The sequence below is a fragment of the Lepidochelys kempii genome, chromosome 4, assembly GCF_965140285.1.
Source record: "Lepidochelys kempii isolate rLepKem1 chromosome 4, rLepKem1.hap1, whole genome shotgun sequence".
NCBI lineage: Eukaryota > Metazoa > Chordata > Testudines > Cheloniidae > Lepidochelys > Lepidochelys kempii.
In genome coordinates, this window is record NC_136383.1 from 122,325,036 (window position 1) to 122,348,753 (window position 23,718).

The 23,718-nt window shown below is 38.7% G+C and overlaps 1 protein-coding gene across 5 annotated transcripts in view; it reads right to left on the reverse strand.

The window, feature by feature from the left end:
• Positions 1 to 5,931: 5,931 nt before the first annotated feature.
• Positions 5,932 to 23,718, reverse strand: part of FAM193A (family with sequence similarity 193 member A) — a 103,762-nt gene continuing 85,975 nt past the window's right edge. For 3 of the 5 annotated variants that reach the window (XM_078852594.1, XM_078852593.1, XM_078852592.1), the window contains 5 exons: positions 21,595 to 21,781; positions 19,868 to 20,098; positions 16,463 to 17,309; positions 10,418 to 10,499; positions 5,936 to 8,479 (listed from right to left, as the gene is read on the reverse strand). In XM_078852594.1, coding sequence (XP_078708720.1) covers positions 8,386 to 8,479; positions 10,418 to 10,499; positions 16,463 to 17,309; positions 19,868 to 20,098; positions 21,595 to 21,781 — 1,441 coding nt within the window. In that variant the 3' untranslated portion in view covers positions 5,936 to 8,385. Of the gene's footprint in view, positions 8,480 to 10,417; positions 10,500 to 16,462; positions 17,310 to 19,867; positions 20,099 to 21,594; positions 21,782 to 23,718 lie in introns of all 5 variants that reach the window. The other 2 variants (XR_012158742.2, XM_073342713.2) reach the window with 2 other exon arrangements.

Sequence of the window (23,718 nt, forward strand, 5' to 3'; positions counted from 1 at the left end):
TGTTCTTAGGTCCATGCAAAAAGTTTTAACACACAGTAGGGTAAACAGGGAAAAGACAGACAACAAAAAAACAGACACAAACCACAACTTTTTAGAAGGTTTAAGAAAAACAACCCCAAAACAATCCAGACCATCCTATTAAAGGGGCTCTATCAGAACACTATATTTTAAAAAAGTTATTCAGTTTAAGAAAAATGAAAGTTGACATTGTTCATTTAAATTGGCACAAATGCTCTAGGACCATGCAAGGTTGGAGGGTCTCACAACTGCCTGAATGGCTACACTGCAATTAAACAGCCCCTTTACCCAAGCTCCGGGACCCCAAGTCAGCTGGCACAGAGCAGCTGCAGGGGTCTAATTGCAGGGTAAACATAGCCTAAGGTAATGTTATGTAAACTCAGGGTTAGTAGAACTCGAGTTAGCTGACCCCAGGTTTGTTAACCTAGGGCTTGAGCATCTACACTCATTTGTAACCCCCAAGTTATGAATTATTGAACCCTGGGTTCCAACCTGGGGCTCCACCATCTACACAGAATTATGTAGGCTTAAGTCCAACCACCAATAACCCAGCCTTCCTAGCGCCATCCCAAAATGTGGCCCTTCTAGTCCTTTGTTCGTGGTGTAGTGTGGGAAAACTTGACTGTCCGGAGGACAAATAAAGTCAGCCCATAGGGCTGTGGGATATTTTTGGGGGACTTCCAGAGCATAAGTCCAGTGGGGCTGACTCACTGCAAAGCAATAGGGTTTGAACCCTGGGCTCCAGCTTGACTTAGCCTCAGACACTCCACCCCCATGTGGTCCTTAGGATGATTTGTGTATAGATGGAAGCCGGAGTTAGGCTTGAGCCCGAGTTCAAAGCCTGGACTTACACTGCAATGTAGACATACCCTAAATGTGCTAGGGGCTATCAGATCACCTCTGAAACTACACACCACCAGAGCAGCGGCATTTGACATGGAAACACTTATGAGGCTCTTACCTATGGAATTTGTCACAGATGGGGATAGCCTGAGCCTGAGTCATGTCATTCTTAAGGTGTGGTACAAGGACTGGCTCATCTGCCTTCGCCTAGAAACAAGTTGTGAAATAGGTCTAGCTGCATGTTCTAGGAAATAAACTACTGAAATGCGAAACTTCTGAAATAACTGGCTTTAGCCTGTGGGGAGAGGAGGAGTTTTATTCCTTTCCTGAGAAGGAACTGAAGTTTTTTCAAGTTTATGCAATGGCATCCAGACACCACAGGGATCGGCACAGAACAATGCGTAACCATCACCACCTACTACAAACAGAACCTGTGGTAGTCCATAGAAATGGAGACATGTCTACACTTCGGAATAACCCTAATTCAGCAGTGTTCCTGAAGTAAATGGGACTAATTCAATTGGTATAAGATCCTGCATGCCCTTGTCTACACATTAAGAGCCTGTGCATTTCTGCAGATAACTCATCTCTGACGTGTGAGCTGGCTATTACCAAGTGTGGACAAGACCAAAGTGAGAATGGTTGAAGAGGTTACAACTGACCAGTCTAGTTTCATCCCCCAAAAGAGAGTCATACACCCAAAGTAAAACACAGCATAGTGACATCAATTTACCTAACATTTTTAGTCTTGTGTGTTAAGACATAAGGAATTAAGATAAAAGGTAACAAATACAAGCCATCTATTCTGACAGCTCTGGAAACATGTAAAATTTGGAAAATTGGTATTTTAGAAAAAAAAAATTTGATTTTGGAGGGGAGGGGGAGAATGGACAGGAATGTTCAGGACAGGACAGGAATGTTCCTGAATTGCAGATAATCCTAACTGGGATTCCGATCATTAGCACTTACTTGTAATACAATTTTTAATATAGAAAGTTTCCCTTTAAAGTATGAGGCCTATCAATTGACTTAATCTTTAAACTTAGATTTTTCTGAAGGTGTAAATGCAAAATAAGGCAGTCAAAAAAGCTATACTGTACTCTCCATGCTGCCTCACCCTGTTCAGACGTGCATTATGTGCGTACTTATTGTATGTGTGGGGTTCCTATAATTACAAATTGCACAACTTAATTAGTGCTGAGATATATTTGAAATTGTAAGAGACTACCAAAATAAAAGTTATACTAGTAATATTTAAGGGTTTAATTTGTGTATTCTAATATGAAGGAGCCCACTTTAAAATGAATAAAGACCTAATAAGATGCAAAGAGGGTTGTCTTTGCTTCACTGAAATACAGATAGTGATATACTGAAGTGTTTTTATAAAGCCGCTATCCAGATTAGAGCAAATAATGCTAACTTCAACAATGAACACAACAAGAGATTGGTGTTACAACTGGAAAGTCGTCAAAATGGGTTACATTGAGATTTGGGTCCTCACTGTGGTAGGTCTCATTTACATCAGCAAATTTAAGATCTAAAATGTTTACCACAGGTGTTATCAGCAAAGGTGGCTGTACTGAAGACACTGCTGAATAGGTTATAAAAAAAAAATCTTTGGCGTCCAGGCTAGACTACTGCTTTCACCATTGCCATGTTCAGCAGGGCTGGATTAAGTTTGATGAGTTGTTATAGTTTTGCCGCCTCCTCTTTGCATACTCAGTTCCTTCCCTTTACTATTTTACCAACACGCATGCCTGATGTCAAATATTTTATTGTTAAATGACCTTGATTATTTCAGTTCCAGATTTTAAATCTGAGATACCAATTGTAAAGCTGAAAGAGTTACAATTAGGTCTGTCAAATGATTAAAAAAGTTAATCACAATTAATCACAGGTTTAATTGCACTGTTGAACAATAATAGAATACTATTTATTTAAATATTTTTGGATAATTTCTACATTTTCAAATATACGGATTTTCAATTCCAGCACAGAATATAAATGGTACAGTGCTCACTTTATATTTATTACAAATGTTTGCACTCTAAAAAAGGAATGAGGTGAATTGAAAATTCTATTTCTTTTAAGCACTGTAGTGTGATCTCTATCGTGAAAGTGCAATTTACAAGCCCACTCAGTCCTACTTCTTGTTCAGCCAAACGTTAAGACAAACAAGTTCGTTTACATTTAGGGGCGATAATGCTGCCCTCTTTTTATTTACAATGCCACCTGAAAGTGAGAACTGGTATTCGCATGGCACTGTTGTAGCCAGTGTTGCAAAATATGCTAAATATTCATATGCCCCTTCACGCTTTGACCACCATTCTGGAGGACATGCTTCCATGCTGCCAGGTTCTACTCAATAATGATCCAAAGCAGTGCGGGCTCATGCACCTTCATTTTCATCACCTGAGTCAGAGGCCACCAGCAGAAGGTTGATTTTCTTTTTTTGGTGGTTCGGGTTCTGTAGTTTCCGCATCAGAGGGTTGCTCTTTTAAGACTTCTGACAGCACGTTCCACATCTAGTTCCTCTCAGATTTTGGACGGCGCTTCAGATTCTTAAACCTTGGGTCGAGTGCTGTAGCTATTTTAAGTGCTGGTTTGCACTACCGCTTAAGTCAATGTACGTTACACAGCAGTGTGAAAAAGTCACCCCCTTGAGCGATGCAACTTACAGTGACGCTGTCCCACCGACATAGCTTCTGCCTCTCGCAGAGGTGGAGTAATTATGCTGATGGTAGAGTGCTCTCCCGTCAGCATAGCGTGTCTTCACCAAACGTGCTACAGCAGCACAGCTGCATCGGTGAAGCTGCGCCAATGTACCGCTATCGTGTAGATTTGCCCTTAGAAATCTCACCATTGGTACCTTCTTTTCATTTTGCCAAGTCTGTAGTGAAAGTATTCTTAAATTGAACAACATGTACTGGGTCGTCAGAGACTGCCAGAACACAAAATATATGGCAGAATGCAGCTAAAACCACAGAGCAGGAGACCTACAATTCAGCCTCAAGGAGTTGAGTCACAAATTTAATTAACTTTTTTTTTGTTTGTTTTTTTAACAAGCATCATCGGCATGGAACCATGTCCCCTGGAATAACGGTCGAAGCATAAAGGGGCATACAAATGTTTAGGATATCGGGCACGTAAATAACTTGCAACGCTTGCTGCAAAAGTGCCATGCGAATGCCTGTTCTCACTTTAAGGTGACATTGTAAATAAGAAGTGGTCATCATTATCTCCCGTAAACGAAACTTGTTTGTCTTAGCAATTGGCTGAACAAGAAGTAGGACTGAGTGGACCTGCAGGCTCTAAAGTTTTACATTGTTTTGTTTTTGTGTGCAGTTATGCAACAAAAAATATACATTTGTAAGTTGAACTTTCATGATAAAGAGACTGCATTTGGATGAGGTGAACTGAAAAATACTATTTCTTTTGTTTATCTTTTTACAGTGCAAATATTTGTGATAAAAATATAAAGTGAGCACTGTACACTTTGTATTCTGTGTTGTAATTGCAATCAATATATTTAAAAAGGTAGAAAAAACCATCCAAATATATTTATAATAAATTTCAATTGGTATTCTATTGTTTAACAGAGCGATTAAAACTGCGATTAATCGTGATTTTTTTAATCAAATTTGTTTTGAGTTAATTGTTTGTTAATTGAGTTAACTGTGATTAATTGACAGCCCTAATTACAATGCATAAAACCATTTTTATTTAGGCACATAATTGGTAGTAATTCACAGTGATGCTATGGCTTTAATTACCTAATAACCTATAGCATTTATAGCAGTGGTATTCAATGCCTTATCTGGCCTTCCAGAAAATGTAAATGTCCAAACCTTGGCAGGCCAAAAGGCAATCACTAGGACCAAGGGGCTTTGCTTTCTACTGGGCTGCAGCATGGCCCCCGCCAGGGGTTCTTTACCCCCCTTCTCCCTTCCCAGGTTGGGCATAACAGAGAGGGAGGGAGTGGAGAGAAGCCATTCCTGCTCACTGGAGGGGAGAAGGGAAGAGGGTGTGGAGCTGCAGGGCTCTTTCTGTTTTGTCCTCCTCTCCTGTGAGGAGGGACGGCTTCTCCCTTCCTGTGAGAGTAGAGGCTAAGCTCCTGAGGGAAGGGGGACTGAGCTCAGCAGCTTGTGGAGCAGTTGTGATTGGCTGCTGCTTCCCAGGAGGCATGAAAGGAGAGCAGATACCCAGCAGTGGGCCAAACAGAAGCCCCTCACAAGTCAGAACTGGACTGCAGGCTGCCAGCTGAAGAACAATGAAGTAATTGATTCATATTTTTGGGGTATCCTCAAAATCCAAGGGCCCAGGCTGCAGTCCCTAATGCCCCTGCATTAATCCAGCCCTGACTGTCACTAATGATCACTGCTAGTGTGGATGCAGGCTTAGAACATCCACATTTAACCCTATTTGGATCTAGGGAGTAATGAAGGCCTGAACAATTCTGTACCCCTATGGTTTGGACTCCCCTGTTCATAACTCCTGTCTGCACTTGGGAAACGTTTCAAGAATTTCCCAACCTTGTTAATAAATTTACCATAATTGCTGTTAGCAGTGCTAAGAGCCATCATGTGGACAGGCCAAGAACGACAGGTTAGATCCATTCTGAGGAGGCTAGATGGCAGTGCTTAGAACAGCAGTGGCAGCTGGAAGCCTGTCTACATTATGGCTTTCAAAGCTGCTAATATTGGTAGCACTGAACTGGCATGAGCAACAGCGGGAAATTGTTTGAAAAACACCCCTAATACAGACAGAGTCTGACAGACAATGATGTAAGAAATACAGTTAAAAAAAAAGAGAGCCTCCCCACAGCAGACTGGATGCAAAACTGCATTTTGCATGCACTGCAATTATGTTAGAAAACTTTTAAATTAGTTACATTTAGGTTAAAGAAAACAGACCTAAATATATTTATGTATCAAGCCAGAAAATTTGTATTTCTGAGCAAAGACAATGATGTTTCAGGCAATAATATTGTGTTTTACAAACCTTAATAATAATGCTCAGTGTTTAGATACCACTTTGCATCTTCACAGAACTTTTCAAACATTACCTAAATGAAGCCTTATTGTATGCTTGGAAAGTATTATCATACCCATTTTACAGACAGGGTAACAGACTGAGAGGTTAAGTGATTTGCCCAAGATCATAGAAAAATTAACTATTAGAGCAAGGATTAGTACTGGGTTCCTGGATCCTAGCCCTGTCCACACCTCTGATTGTCCTTACTGAAACAATTATGAAGTGGGGGTAGGGTGGAGGAGCGACTTGCCTGTAAATTCTCATCAGACAGGAGCAATAGATGATCCATTCAGACTTATTCTTCCATGCTTTCCATGGAGTGGCTGGAACTGAATAAGCTTTATCTGTATATTCTGGTCAGCTGTGAAGAACATTGAGGTACCAACTTCTAAGAATGAAAGTTACATATAACAATTCAAGTGTGGGGCAAGTCTTTTTGTTAAGTCTTATAAAATGAATATTTTCAAAACAGAGAAAAGGAAATCATGTTATATAAACAGCTTATTGAGTGCACCATGTTAAATACATGGGGAGGAAAGGTAATTTTTATTAAAACATTCTAAGTGTAGGAAGTGACTTACATGTATTTTAAATAGATTTTAGAAAACCCAACATTTGCCCCCTTAAAAGCACACCTATTGGTGGGGAAGAGGGAAGAGAAGAAAATTGCATAGTATTTGGAATCTCGAACATTACCTGTTCACATGATAGGATGCAGACATTCCATTTAACACTAATAGTTCGCTGCTGAATAAATCATTCAAAACTTAAATTTCAAGTAGTTGTGATCCACAATGCCACCCTGTGTTATACCTTGGTACTGAAGAGCTTAGATTTCACACTGATAGCCAATCTTTACAATGGTGGGTTGAAATCAATGGTATTCTTTAGTGCATTATATAGCACAAAGAGCTGATGAGGACAAGAATCCTTTCATTTTTACATAACTGGGTAAAATTTAGCCCAGTCTGGCACAGACCAAAAGCTGTTCCCATTTGACTGCTGTTTGAGTCTGATTTCTACTTTCCATGCATGGCCCATCAGTTATCCAAAATAATTGGCATTAATTAGTAGAATTGTTTGTAGAGTTAATAGAGAAACCAGGTACTGGGTGTGCATGAGGAGCGTCTTCATTTCAATAAAGCAGTCCCTCGAGGATAAGGTGAGATATAATGGCTGAGCAAGAGTGGAAAGCCTGTACTGTTTCTATCTGTGCTGTGTCTCATCTACAGACAAAGAGAAGATTTCAGTCTCTAGAGCTATCATGCCATAGCCACTTTCATAAGCACTAAATTTACATAACAGTATCTTTAATCAAATCAGAACCTTGAGTTATTCCTTCAAGCTAGAAAAGGCATTGGTGACCTGTACTATTGTTATTTAACATTTGTATTGTGGTAGCATGGAAACCATACCATGTACCGTATTTTCTACAGTGGTATTAAAGCTTTATGTAGTTTCTCTCCTCACATAATATCTATTGAAAGAGAGGTATCAGAGTGCTTATCAGAGTATAATCCATGGTATGAATTCCAGCATTCGCAAGAGTACACCATACTTACAGCAGATAGTGTGCATACTGCTATTGGATGGGTTCAATACAATTGTTCACAGACATTTTGAAGAGTCTAGAGCTTACTCACCAGTCCCTTTCTGTTCCTCCACTCCCTGTCCCCAAGCAGAAATAAGCAAGACACAAGCCTTCTGCCATACTAATGTATTCCATCTTTCAAAAAGAAAGACATGATTTTAATATTACTTAACAATATGTTAAAAAAGTAGCCAGTTAGGCTTCAGTGTTAATACAATTATACTCTCTATAACAGATTTGATAGTGTGAGTATTGTTCTTTTTTAAACGTTCTCATTCTGCAAGTATTCTTACACAAGCTGGCTACAAGTCAGGAAAAAATCAAAACACAAATAGCGTAACTTGTACACTCTTTAACAGTAGATTGTGAAAGAACTGAGGAAATGCTTGTCCCATGAGAGCCTCTTTTCCATGAAACCGTGTCAGGAGAGTTCTGGAGCAGATGAAAGCGCAACTGACTAGGTCCATTCCTTTGTCAGGAGTCAGAATGACAAAACATAGCTAGATGCAGAAGTGACAGGAGCCACTGCAGATGATGCAAAATAAGATTTTGGCCTCCACCCAAGCCTAGGAAGCAGGTTTAAAGTCTCTGAGGCCAAGGCAATCAGAAGGAGTTGGAAAAAAAGCTATTGTTCCAACTCCAACAGCATACAGCTACAATCAAGTAAGTCTCACTCACAGACTACAAGCACACAAGCTAACAAATTCAGGTAGAAAGTGGCAATTTCTCAGTCTGCAAGAACTATCAGGCCAAGGGGTTCAGTGCAGATCCACACAGCACTGGGGACAAGGCAAGGCAGCACTGGCTCAAGACCAGATAAGCTCTCAGCACAGCAGGACAGATAAGTGGAGTTGTCTTTCATTGATTCCTGCAGGGTTCCCTCCCCAAACTGTGTCATTTCAATGAGCAGCAAAGGTGGTTTTTTTCAAGCTAAAATTGGACCAGTTGATGGAAAGTCTCTGCCTTGTCTGCCTGGCAGAGTCCAAGCAGAATCTGTAAACAAAACAAGCAAACGATAAAGTGAAACCGTTACACTGTTTACCAGCAAAAAGGTACAAATATTAGTTTGCATTTAAATAGCATCTTTAATCCCAGTGGACCATAAAACACTGTAAAAATCACACACAGAGGAAACACTTCACCCACCACTGAAATGTAACTACCCCTGGTGTGGAATATACCAACCATTTTAACAGTCCGCAGTAACACTAACGTTTAAGAGATATAGTGAAGACTACTGCATTCAACAAAGAATAGGAAGTACTAAGGCAAAGAAAATGTTATTATCCAAACTGGAATCTGCCTAGACACTGAGCCAACACTTTTTTTTTTTGGTAAAAATAGAACACCCCCCCAGGATAGACTAATTAATGAACTTAAGTTGTCAGTGCCTCTGCTTTACATATCATCTGTATTCAGGACACCATTACTCCTATACAGTGGTCCTCTCCTGACTGTAGTGAATCTGTACTTTTAAAAGCTATGTTTCAGACACAAATGAATGCCATGAGAAAGTATCCAGGAAGTGGCTATAACTAGGACAAAGACAATAGTCCATTTGTCTGGATAAAAGTTCAAAACAAAAAAATATCTACCTAGTTTCATTGGACATATAGTTCATGAATAAGACAATGTTTCAAGAACAACTCAATAGAACAGGTAAGCACGTATTCTAACGATTGTTAACGTGTATTTGTGTCCTGTATCAACGGCAAGCTATATTCTCTATTGAGTGTGATTGTGCAATTCTTAGCATCTGTGGTAGTTACATGTAAGCCTCAAGAGAACACACTCACAAAAAGTAGTATCTAGTTCCTCTTTGGTGTGCTAAATTGCTTTCACTAAAAGTACATCTACACTGCTATGGCTGTGATGCTGTACCACCATATTACAGAAGCTTCTTGCATTGATGGAAGGGGGTTTTCTGTTGATACCACCCCTCAGCAGTGGTAGGTAGGTCAACCGAAGACCTTTCTGTTGACCTGGTCAACCTACAGTGGGTATTAGGTCTACTTAACTACAGGGCTCAGGGCATGATGTAGCTAGGTTGACTGAAGTTTTAGGAGTAAATCAGGCCTAAGAATTAAAGTCCACGGAAGAGAGGGAACAGAGTGAGAGGGGCAAGGCAAAAGTTACCCTGCACGTACTAAGCTTTTATTTAACCTGGAATGGAGGAGATTTAAAGGCAACTTGCTAGAGAAATTCCAAAATGTGGATAAAGTGACACTAACTACATTACAGAGGCAGTAAAAAGTACCAGTTACACAACTCCTAGTCAGCCTGTACCATTCATTGCTGTAGTACAATTCATTGCTAGAAATTGTAAAGAGTACTGGCAAACTGTATAACAATATTTGTAACTGGATTTTCTATGAATTCTGACTGATTATATCTATGAAGGAAACCTCTGAAACAATTTTTAAAAAAAATGATAGAAAATAAAGCCCATTAAATGTGTCTTCTTGGTGTAAGTAGACAACTTGCCAGAGTTCAGAAGAAATTGTACGAAGTGTTCAGATACCATGGTGATCAACAGTTTAAAAAACTAAACAGACAGCACTGAACAGATAGCTAAGTGCATTGTGGGAAAGTTTAGTCTTCCTCCAAAGTAATAAGTAATGTCAGTGATGGAGGTAGAAGAGCAGATGACATGGATAAATGTCTGTTCCAGTATGGCAAATACATATTATTGGCTCTTGTCCGGTTCTCCATATTCTGTGCTAAGGCCACATGACTATAATTTCTACCCATAAAGCTATAGCTTTGAAGCTCATTGTGTAACCAGATTGTGTCAGCAGTGACTGGTGATTTAAGACAGTCCTAGTAAAAGCACATGCTTTTATGCAAAAAGAGTTAATTATTTTCATTTTGGTCACATATATTAAGCAACACAACAGGCGTACATGCAGGGTTGACAGCACTTTTATTTACCTTTTAAAATACTCCACTTCCCGTTCTGTCTCATCCATTTCTACACTGTCTAGGTCAATGTCTTTGGGCAGAAACACATCATCTGCAAAATGGAAAGATACATCAAATGAGTTTCAGTTGGCTGTTTTACTCTAGAAGAAAAACAAAATTTGGACAGACTGAAGTGAGGTCTCCGAGGACTGCTTGGCCTTTGTATACCTCTTTTGACTGAAGGCTTAAAAAACTAAACAATTTATTTCCAAAAGTAAAGACAAAGGAATCAGCAGCAGATTTACTCTTCATATTGATTACAAAACATTCCACAGGACTGGCCCATGCAAGAGAGAGTTCAGTTACAGAACAGACTGGAAAACTGAAGAGCTGCTCAGCCAGCAAGGGTTACTCGGAGTGAAAAATATACAATAATTGGCTGTCCTGAACTTGCTAGCCTCATCACCCTCTGATGAATCTAAACACCTGAGAGGCAATTTTTGCAAATACCTAATTCACGTTTGCATTTAAAAATACTTTTGGAGTTGGTTTTTTGCAGTACTGATAATACTGGCCCTGGGTCATAGTGTCTGGCCCTGTCCACAATGTAACCAGAATAATGATATAGCTATGATTGTGATCATCTGTGCTTTTACCATGATTAACATCCATACTTAAACATAGTCTGACCTCAGGACCTATTTAGGATATATAAAGAATAGTGCTGGCCCAGGATGGAATGCTTAAAAAACCACAATTCATTACGGCTTTGTCTAGACTAGTTTTTGGTCAGGTTGTAACGCAAGTTAACGAACGTGATTTGAATGCTAATCTAAACATAAGAATGGCCATACTGGGTCAGACCAATGATCAATCTAGCTCAGTATCCTGTCTTCCAACAGTGGCTAATACCAGATGCTTCAAAGGGAATGAACAGAATACGGCAATTATCAAGTGATCCATCTCCGACATCTGATCCCAGCTTCTGGTCATCAGAAGCTTAGGGAACATGGGACTGCATCCTAACTAGCCTGTCTAATAGTCTTTGATGGACCTATCCTCCATGAACGTATCTAATTCCTTTTTTGAACCCAGTTATACTTTTGGCCTTCACATCATCCCCCAGCAATGAGTTCCACAGGTGTTGTGTGATGAAGTACTTCCTTTTGTTTGTTTTAAACCTGCTGCCTATTAATTTCAATCAGGTGACCGCTGGTTCTTGTATTATGCGAAGTGGTAAATAACACTTCCTTATCCACTTTCTCTACACCATTCATCATTTTATAGACCTCTATCATAGCCCCCTTTAGTTGTTTCTTTTCCAAGCTGAACAGTCCCAATCTTTTTAATATCTTCTCATATGGAAGCTGTTCTGTACCCTTAATCATTTTTTGCTGCCCTTCCCTGTATCTTTTCCATTTTTAATGTATCTTTTTTGAGATGGGACAACCAGAACTGCACAAAGCATTCAAGGTGTTGGATTACCATGGATTTATACAGCAGTATTATGTTAGTTACCATCTTATTATCTATCCCACTCCACAATCATTTGTTCCTGGTCATGGTTCAGTTTACACTCTGCTGAAGCATGATCTGGAACGAGTGCTTATGGAACACATAGTGTAGCACTAAAACTATATTAGTTAACTCCAGTTAATCGGCAATCAATTAACTTTGGAACAACATGACCAAGAACTCCCAGTCTAAACAAAGCCCATGAGTAATTGGAGATTCATAGTGCTGAAATGGATGGCTGAATCCAGAATAAGAGCACATCAGGGTATCGCTTCTGAATACTTGTAATAATATTAAAGGATGCCTCATTTGTTCTGCACTAGTCCAGGTTCTTCAAAGAATAATTACAGAATAAAATTACTGCTTTGTAAAACAGGGCCCATGTCCAATTACTTTTTCTGAAAGTGATTTTACATTTAAAAAGGAAGTAGTACTTGATCTAAGGAGAAAAACAACAGAAATAGCTAATACGATGCAGAGGCTGCCCTCCCCTTCCTGTCCCTTCCCACCCAGGGTACAGACTAGAGCTGCACAAAATTTTTCAGATGAATACTTCACCTCCCCCGCCCCCCGCAAAAACCACACTGCTGTTTTGGTCAACTGAAAACTATTTCCTGAATTTAGCCTAATTAGCGTCATGAATGTGCACGTGTGCCATTTAGCCCAGTGCTTAAGGCATATGGGAAACCCAGGTTTGAATACACAAATGGAGCAGAGACTTCAACTCAGATCTCCCAGCTGAGCATACTAACTATAGCTATTCTAGAGTGGGTTCCCCACAATCTCTCCTGCTGAAGCAGTTTCTCTTTGTATAGATATTTAAATATTCACTGGGCCTTAGAGAGAGAATAACTCTACAGCTTAATGAGTAAGATATTCAACAGGGAGAAAGGATATATGAATTCAAATTGTTCCTCTGAATCAGCCAGAGAGAAGATTCATTAGGACAAAAACATGTTTCATTTCTTATACAACCATGCTATGGCATATGCTTTCTTAGAACATGATTTAGAGGGCATTAAAAGAATTTGGTCCAGTCTACCCTGCCAGATTTAATTGTATCTTAACCATAATTGGAGACTACTGTTGTTGACTATAAAGTTGTTTCTACAGGAATTGGGTATATACAATGGCTTTATTTTACAATTTAATTTTGCTTTTCTAAAAAGTCTCTCTCCATGTAATCTAAGTAAATATGCTAAAAACTAACAGCAGCAGCAGCCGCCTTTACAGTCTTCTTGTTAGCACAGATCCTTGTGCTGTACCTTCCAAGACAACTGGCCGTCAAAAGGACTGAGAAGAATGCTCTCTCATCCTCCTCCTTCTAATCCCACCTTAAAACTCTGTCGTGATGCCTACAAAATCTTGGTGTACTGTCACTGGAGGTTTTTAAGAACAGGTTAAACACACACCTGCCAGGGATGGCCAAAGCATATTTGGTCCTGCCTCAGTGCAGGGGCCTGGACTACGCAGCCTCTCGAGGTCCCCTCCAGCCCTACATTTTGATAATTCTATGATAATCAGCAGGTGCTCTGAGCTACTGAATAGTAAATCTGTAAACTGTATTTGGAACAACATGTGGTCACCAAGCAAGACAAGCAAGAGTTCACTAATTGTAATATTCCACATGCTCCCAATTCAGGCCTTAAAATGGAGATGAGATGAAATTAGGAAGGGTGAAAAGATAATTTCAACTTAAAAGGTGAATTTTAAAATGGAGATAATTGGAAGAAGGATAGGCAAGCTCCATTGTCGTAGAAAGTGAATATGAAAATCAGTAGACAAACTTGAGGGAAGAAGCTAGTGCTGCTTCCAGTGAGGGATCCCTTCTCATTTAACAAAGCATCATTTTATTGTAGGATAATGTAATAGTTCCTTCTTATGATGAAACCACGCAGAATGAGAGTACAGGAGAGATGCTATGTATTTACAGGGCTTTCTGGTTCACAGAAGGGTAAACTTCGAAGGCTAGTTAAATTACATGAAACTCGTCTCTACAGATGCTACTGGGTTTGGCACTCTGGAGAATCCTGGGGTACCTAAGGGCTTTCATGGTTAACTTACTCCAGTCTCTTCCTTTTTAGAGCAACTTTTGAAGCTGCTACAAAAATGTGCAAAATTAAAGTGTCCCTGTTTTAAATCTACTTTGAACAAGCCTGTGTTTGTATAAAAGCTAACTGGAGAATCCCATGCATCTGAAGAAGTGGGTTTTTTACCCATGACAGCTTATGTCCAAATAAATCGGTTAGTCTTTAAGGTGCCACCAGATTTCTCATTGTTTTTGTGGGTACAGACTAACACAGCTACCCCTCTGATACTTTCCTTATTTATTATTTGTATGATCACAGCACCTAGGTGCCCTAGTCCAGGACCAGGACCCGGACCCAGACCCCACTGTGCTCAATTAGGCAGCATGAAGATTTGAATCCATGTCTCCTACCTCCCAGGGCAGAGCCTTTATCACGAGGCTACAGAGTCACAGTCACTCTGTCTTTGGCCAAATAAATACTTAAGTACACAAAGTAGAATAGCTTCAAGGGAGGAGAGACTGAGAACAGCCCACCCCAGAAGACCTTGTAGATTAATGGTTAGGATGCCTGCCTGGGAGGAGAGATATCTGAGCTGACATTCCTGCTCCAGGATGGGGATTCAAAGCTGGGTGTCCCAGGAAAGTGCCCTAACCACTGGACTAAAGCTTACAGACACACAACTTAGTCCAATGGTTAGGGCACTTGTCTTGGACATGCACAAACGTTTCTGGAACCAACCAAATGTTTCCTGATTTTTCACTTGGCTGGCTGAAGCAAAAAAATTCACTTATTCACCCAGCTCTATTATAGAACCTTCCACACCTTTCAGTTCCTCACCAGTAGTGATCATTAATTCCCACCAAATATATCTGGAACTAGGAGGAAGAAGAGAGGTGCCATGGTCTATGATTCTCCTCTGCATATTGAGAAGGATAGTATGCACAGGAGAGTGGGAAATAAAGGAGTTGGGGTAGGGAGGACAATGTGAAGAAAAAACAAAACCCAACAAACTACAACTAGATGTGCAGGGAAGGGTCAAGGAATGGGAAGAATTTGAGAGAGATCTGAAGTAGTTTCATTCAATCCCAGCATAAAACCACTGAAAACAAACCTGGGCTCCCCATCCAGCACTCATGACCACCATGCATTTGTTCTGTGCTCTGGTAATGAAACTTACAATAATTCAGTTTTGTAAAAGTGCTGGAACATAGCCCACACCACCCTCCAAGGTTCTCAATTCTAAATCTGCAGAATACTAAAGGGAGCTGCAGGGATGAAATACAAAATACTAAAATTAAGTGCCATTATGCCATAGAGGCTTCGTTCAAGCACTGCTATCACACAGCTATTTGGTGATTTATGGAAAATTAGTTGATATTCTCAGTCCAAGTCGACAAGTGTCCATATCACTAAATTCGTAGTCTCATCAATGGCTAAATAGACACATTCTGAACTATGCTAGCACGTGGAGGTGGTATTCAGGGTAGCATGTTGGCAGGGCACTGTGGGGAAGCCTGGACTGCACCTGCTCATGATATGCCTGTTCTGAGGTGAGAAAGGGAAATTAAAGTAACCTGGTTAATCTGTGCATTTTCAGAAGTGCTAAAATCACTTTATGAAAAGAATTCTACATCTTTCCACCTTGTGTGAGAAATATAGAGACATGCCTTACTATTAATAACTTCTTAGCATGGAAAAATGCATAAAATAACTGTATGAAGCAATTCTTATCTGATGTGTGTTATTTGGATGGCAAACTTTCACATTCAATTATGTTACTTCACAGTATATTTACTCATTGTGAATGCATAGTGAAACTGTTTGTAGTGGAATAAAATGAAATACTGAATTTGCTTTGTAATCACCTTTCCTGTACAGAGAAGATGTTCTATGGAGAATGATTTTAGTTAAAAACAATCTATATATGTATAACTCTTCACTGTCTGCAAAATCCTGTGCTCTTTGATTTACCATGTGATGTGAGAGTGACGCATTTTAGACTCTATATTCCTACTGATTCAATCCTACTATCACAATAGAGATTAATTTTAAAAACATGCTTTGAAAACTAGTTAAAGAGTTTCTCCAAAATGGGTTTTGTCATCAAAATATCAAGTAATTATATTTCAAGTCTGTCACTTCATATAGGCCTTATGAAAGAGATGCTACCTGTATCTTATTGTTTAGCTGACTCAAAGTGTATGGAAAGGATACAAAACACTACTAGTTGTAATGTTCTCTTACATGTTTTTCCATACTTATTAATATTCCATACTGGTTAGCTATTTGCATCTCTATTATTAATACTGAACATCAGATTAAACATCAATGCTAAGAGCACAGAAAAATAGCAGAATTAACTAAAAATGTCATTTTAGTGATTGACTCAACAGATGAAGGAGATCTGATTCTCCTCTCACACGTTTAACATCAGTGAGTTACTCCCAATTTACACGGATATGGGTGATTGGAGAGCTGTCCCAAAATTTTGAAACGAATCTATATGAAAAATTCTTAGTTATGCACTTACCTATGGAATTGTTGACTTTGTCTCCCTTCTTCTTCTTGTTTTTCTTGTTCTTGCCTTTTGGCTGAGGAGATTCTGCGAGTATCAGTTTATTGTTTTGTTGCTGCTCACTTGGAGAAGGGGATTCACTCACTACAGGTGTTTTCTCTTCCTTTACGTGATTCAGCTGCTTTTTGTTATTATTACTGCTTGTTTTTTTCTCCTCTTTTTTCGGCTCTGCAAGCTGTGGGAGCTCTGCTTCTTTCACTTTGGATTCTATTTGGTTTCTGGTCTTAGATTGAATCTCTGTTGCTTTGGGGGATTCAGCAGGCTTTTTCACTTGTTCAGCACAGGGTTTGTTTATTTGCTTTAGTTTTTGTTTACTATTACCTTCTTTATGATGATGCATTATATCAAAGAGAAAAGACAGGGGCTCATGCTGTTTCACATTCATCTCTTTCTGGAAAAGCAACTTTGAGTCTCTAGTGTTTGTGGGATCAGATAGTTCACAGATCATCTCAGGAATTGGCCTCTGTGCCACATGATTTACATGCCTAGACAGTGAACTAGATGAGGTTTCTACCTTTTCTGATTGCTCAAATATGCCATTCTGAATGTCTTCGGGTGTTTTTGGGATTGATTCCTTCACTGCCTGGCAGTCTCGAGTAAGCATTTCCATCTTCTCACAGTCTTTACTTGTTCTGTCTTTTTTCTTTTTCTTTACAGCCTGTAACTGCTGAAGTTCTTGAAGTCGTTGCAGCTCCTGTTTTAGTCTTTCTTCCTCCTCCTCTTCCCGCCGTCTCTGCTCTTCAATCAACTGATGATGCTCCCTCTCTTTGGCTTCTGCTTCAAGACGAGCCTTTTCTTCTAGCTACAAAAGCAGCAGTTTATTAAATAAAGGATGACAAAGATTCTAAGAACTAGACATTTGGGAAAAGATCTTCATCTCAGTAGCTAATTCCTAAACATTCCATGTTACAAGGATGTGTTAAGGTATTTTAGAAGTCACAGTATGAAACATAAATGTACCCCTCAAGAATAGTATTAGAATGGGTAAGCAATTTAAAACGAACACACTTAGCAGCTACCTACAGATATTGTCCATGAAGCTATAGCACATTTTCCATTTACAATAACTTGTATTGTGCTCAATAGAAAGCAGGAAAAAAGCATTTTTCAGCCCATTTTTGTAACATTAAAGAGGCAATATTTAACTGAGTGCACAACTGTATATCCTTCAGAATATTATCACAAGCAAGAATAGGTCGCTGGGGTGGATAAAGGCTGGGTGTTCATATATAGTACTAATAGGTGTAAATATGATACAAGAAACATGACAGTGTTATTCCTGACCACAAACAGGCCCTTATTCTGAAAATCCAATGAATGCACCCAGATAAAGGTATTAGGCATATAACTAAAGTTGATCACACCCTTTTTTCAGTATTGTTTTTACAATATTAAAAGTCTAGTATTCTACTGAACATTTGACAAATTGATAGGAAAATATGCTCTTCATTGGAAAATTCCACAGTAGTTTAAATTTTAACAACCACCAGTAAAAATAATGTTATCCAGTAACACTATATGAGAATCACAGTCCTTTTTACTTGTACATTATGAAACAAATGAACACTAAAGTTGTAAAAAATAAAAGGAAAGTCATTCATTATTAATTTTTAAAAATGGTTTACTTGATTACTAATTCACAATGGGTTTTCCCAGTTATAACTGAAAATAATCAAGGTTTTATTGTGCTAAGTTTGCTTACCCCTCTTAATTAAATTACGAGCAGTAGCTTTTTGCGCAATGCCATTTGCTAGTTGACAGCCAGATCTCGCAAAAATTTTGTGAATTTTTGGAAGCGCTTATATGTGACCCATTCCTTTTAAGAGATTAGCAAGTTTTGGGGGGGTGGGGGAGGGTTCTTAAAAAAAAATCCTATAAAATCTTCCAATTCTTTTCTTCTGAGTACACAGCACTGTATTTGCATAATTTGTGTTTTTAAAATGAATTAATGGACAATGTTAAAAACATGCAGTTTAAAGAAAAACTACTTGTTAACTTTGGGACTTACGAAAAAAATAGTTTTCAGAGTAGCAGCCACGTTAGTCTGTATCTGCAAAAAGAAAAGGAGTATTTGTGGTACCTTAGAGACTAACAAATTTATCTGAGCATAAGCTTTCGTGAACATCCGATGAAGTGAGCTGTAGCTCACGAAAGCTTATGCTCAAATAAATTTGTTAGTCTCTAAGGTGCCACAAGTATTCCTTTTCTTTTTGCGAAAAAAATAGTCTGTTTTTCATTAGTATGGCCTATGTTAAAACACAACTTTGGCCCCCCCACAAAATACCCCAAACTACAAAAATCCAAATGTGCAAAGTAAAGTATCACCTAAAATGTGGAATACTTAGGGAGCTTATAAAATTTATTTTCCAGATTTCAAACACACACAGTAACTTAAGCCTTATTTTGAACCTTTTCCTGTATATCCTGAAGTTGGTGTGTGAAGATATCAGCTCAACAAAAGACAAAAATTTAACTATTTTCCTGCATCCCCTCACAACCAAATCGTCACAATTTTTGAAGGACATAATTCCATATATTTTCTCTTTTTTTGCCAACTGACATTTGAAAGCTAGTTAAGTTCAGACGTCATACTGCAACTTGCCACTTCTCCCTGACCCAATATTTATTTAGTTGATGAATTAGTTGGGGTTGGTCCTGCTTTGAGCAGAGGGTTGGACTAGATGACCTCCTGAGGTCTCTTCCAACCCTGATATTCTATGATTCTATGAATATTTACCCTCCAGCCAACCAGGGAGACCATGGCTCTTCACTCAACCTGTCTTTTATTCCACTTAGACCACAGTAGAGACCAAATAACTTACAAACCTTGACTCTCCTCCACATCAGCACAGACATACTGCTCCTATGCTACATGGTTGAAGGAACATTTTAATGGAGCTGACTGATGTCCTGGTGAAGAATGCTAGATTTTGACATCCACCCATTATTACTGTGTCACTTTGGGTAACCACCCTGGAGTGCATTAAAGATCCTGAAATTCTGACACTAAGAAATACCCCCTTTGATGATGTGCAGTTCTAATATGTAATTTACTTGCCACAAAAAAAAAAAAAAAAAAAAAAGGGCTATGATATACTGGTAAATCCTCTGAGAGCAAAAAATCTCAGGTAGCTTTCAAAACAGCACCATGAATATACTCACCAGACTAAACCAGCTGTGTTATATACCTGTATGCTACAGAGTACATCAATGCCAGTTTAAAATCAGTAATGCACATTCAATCAGTAGTGTGCCATTTAAAATGATGCCTATGGAAAATTTCACACAAATACCTAGACACACAATGCCTTTATAAATTCAAGTTAGATAATTTGTGACAAATATGGGTCTGTTTCTTACCTTTCTTTGCTTATGTCTCGCTCGCTTGGCTGCCCGAGAGCTGCTTACTGGTTTGGTCTCAGAGCTGTTTATGAATTGTAGCAAGTCTTCCACTTTTCGATGGTCAACTACACTCTCTCTTTCAGAAATCTGGTCTGGTTTCTTCGGCTGCTCCTCTTTCCTCTTTGTCAAACGTAAGCGAAGTTTTTCCCTCATTTCTGCATAATTTCTACTGGTTGGTGCAGCTGGTGGCTAATGGCCATAAGAGAAAAAAAATGGCTTGAAAGTTTCACAGTGCTGCTTAGAATTTTGCAATATGAAGTTTCAGATAGTGCATAAAAAATACCGACCCCCAATGCCAGTTGTGTGCACATGCAATACGTATGCAACAGACAACAGTATCACAACAGATTTTTGGCTGTCTCATTAGCCAGAGCTGTTTATTTTCATCTTGCAGGTGGGTGGGGCGGTAGAGGGAGACCAAATGCCAGCAGAGGAGTTTCCAGTGGTAGGTCAGGACTTAGTTATGGTTGTTGACAGTTTATCAAATGTAAGTTGAAAAAGGAGTAAGGAGTTGCTGCCACTGTTTTCCATGTAAATATTTAGTGGCAGGGAAAAAAAATAAGCCACCACGACTTTCATGCAGTTGTTTGTTTGACTTTGGGCTAAAACTGTAGCCCAATCCAGTCAGCTAGGTTGGTTGTCACTTTGAATTGTCTTTACTGCTATACAATGTAGGTAGTATTGGCTGATTTTATTTTAATCCCCATAAGCACAGTTTTTACCCCAAAATGGGAAAAGCGCCAGAGACTCCATGAAGTCTACTAGGTGCTTTATTATTACAGATTTTACATGGAAGATCATTAGCTACTATGGTAATGGATGGCTGTGTAAAACCCTAAAATAGATTGCCACATAAAAAGTATCTATTTCAATTTATAAAAACTGCAATTAAACAGAACATTTAAAATGTTCATATTTGCTGCTTATGCAAGGAGTATGCACTTAAGTCTTCAGATTCCCATTGACTTAAACAGGCTTGAGTCAAATCCTCAGCACTGAAGAAAAGCAGACAAAAGGAGAGATCCCATAGCCAATTAATAAGTATTAAAGCTTTGTTATGACTACAAAACGCCTTTTAAGTTGGTCAAGTCACTGTTTCAGTGTACTTTTCTTATTAGTGAATTATTTTTCAGAATTGTAAGTATATTTGTAATACTAAGAATTAGGAAACTTTTTAAATTTAATTTAAAAACACGGGGTTTTAAGCTTTGCTCATACTAGATACACAAATTTCCCAGTTTACGTTTTATTTTCTACTCTTATATTGATCTCTCTAGCTCCATCCCTTTCTATTATTTCTCTGTTCTTAGTGTACTACAAAGGTGGCTAGAGTACAATCACCCTATTTCACAAATATAACAGAGGTTAAATAATTTGCCTAAGATCACACAGTGCTGGAAATCTAGCTGTGAAATAGTTTTATTGTCACTAGCTTATTTTTAGTGCTTCTTAGAAAAGGCTTTAGAATGCATTTTCTATCTACAAAACTCCTATCTTTGCAGTAAGCTTATTATAAGATACCAGATTAAAATTTACAGTTAAAAATGAAAAAAGGAATTTACAGTCATTTATTTTTACTATTTCTGCCACTAAACAGTTACAGCCAATTAGATAACATAACAAGCAGCAGATGATGGCACACTTGAAAACAGTTACTCTTATTAAAATAATTAAACAAAACTTACACCTCCATGACCGAAGAACTCACAGTAGCAACAGTCACAGTATTTTCCTTCTTTCTGATTTGTGGATGTTGAGGTACTAGAGCTATGCTCTGAACAGCTGTCTTCATCTTGGCTCTCCTCTCCATCATACTGTTGATGATCATACGTATTACTGTTCTCACAGCGATGGCCCTCACAGTCAGGATCACTGTATTAAAGAAAACAGAGGGTTTATTACAATATAACAAAAAAGAAACATATTATATGTATATATAGAGAGATATGTATGTGAATCAGAAGCAGCAGTTCTCAAACTGTGGGACGTGCATCACCTCAAAACCTATTCTAGCAGTCTGCAGACCTGTATGTTCAAAACCAAGCAATGAGACTAGGGTATTTTAAAGGGAAGATGGCTCCATGAAATGCTCATGAAGCGGTCCACTGAATGAGTAAATGGGAGAATCACTGTTTAGAGAAATCCATCCTGGTCTAAAAGGTATACTTGTATTCAGAATCTGGAAACCAGTTATTTTCATTTGTTAAAACAAAGTGATTTACAAACTGTGATCTATGGATCACTGGTGGTCAGTAGAGCTGGTTGGTCACACAGTATTTGCTCTCCTCCTTGTTTCCCCCCTTGCTTCTACAGATGTCCAAACTCTTTACTACAAACAAGACTCTCAAGATCATCTGAAAACAAGGAGCAGACAGTGATCCAACTAGTCCAGTATCAGGTGCCTCAGAGGAAGGTGTAAAGTTCTGCAGGAGGCAGTTATAAAATAGTTTAGCCCAGGGAAAGTTTATTCACCAAGAAACACAGGTTGATTTATATCCTTACATATTTAAAATAACCTTCATGCTTATAACTTTGCACATGCACGTAATTCATGTAAGTGCCCAATCCTTTTTGATTTCTGCTAAGCTATTGTCCCCAAAGATAGCAAAAGTCAGTCCCATAAGGTAACCATGCATAGTGTGAAAAAAGTACTTATAATTAATGTCTCATTATGAGAAACTGTAAAATGTAGTGCATGTTCTACATGTTCTATGTTTATTTATCTCTTCACAAGGTGAACAGTGCCAGTCTTTTCACTATCTCTTCATACTGAATTTTTCCCATGTCTCTCCCCATTCTCTTCACCTGTCTCTGAACCCCCTCTACTTGAACTATATCCTTTTTAGACAGGATAACGGAACTGAACAAAGTTTTTCCAGTGAGGATGTACAATTGATTCACATAACAGCATGATATTTTCTGTCTTTTTCTCCATCCCATTTCCTACACATCCTAATATTATTCGCATTGCAGCAGCACCTAGTGGTGCTAACAGAAATTTGGGTTCTATTGCACTAGACTAGGTAACCTACGCTCAAAGAAACATTTCTCTTTTTATTGCAAAGAATCATTTTTATATTTCAATAATTTCCTCTAGTTCAAACAGCAGTAATACAAAGCTAGCCAGATGTTACAAAGCTAACTTTTTGAAAAGTAATTCAAGTGGATAGCTATCACTCTGCTTGGTTCTCAAGATCCCCCATCATAACTACGGCTGTGGCCTCCCATCTCCTCCATAGCAACCATCAACACAGTACTACAAGTCAGAGTACTCAGAAGAATGAGTCAGCTGCTTTGCCTTTAGGACATTCCTGCTCTTCAGACACTAGAGAATCAGTGTCACTATGAAATCACTCTGCCATAACGTCCTGTACTCAATTCATCCAATGCTTTCAAAGATCTTTAAAATTTTAAGTATCACAAAAAAGGTTAGTTATTACATTCATTTTACAAATGGGGAACTGATACTCAGAGAAGTTGCAAGCACAGTTATGGTCAAAACACTGTTTAAATATGGTAGCTTTCACATGAAGTATGCTCCTTGTATGGTCTCCAAGTCAAGTCTTTAAACCATGATTTGAGGACTTCAATAACTCAGACATAGGTGAGAGGTTTATTGCAGGAGCGGGTAGGTAAGATTCAGTGGCTTGCATTGTGCAGGAGGTCAGACTAGATGATCATAATGGTCCCTTCTGACCTTAATATCTATGAATCTATGAAGTCTGCTGACTAAACTAACAAAAAGTATGTTGTCACTTGAATGATGAATGAACCAGAAAGCACAGTTTGACTTTTCCATCCCATTTTAG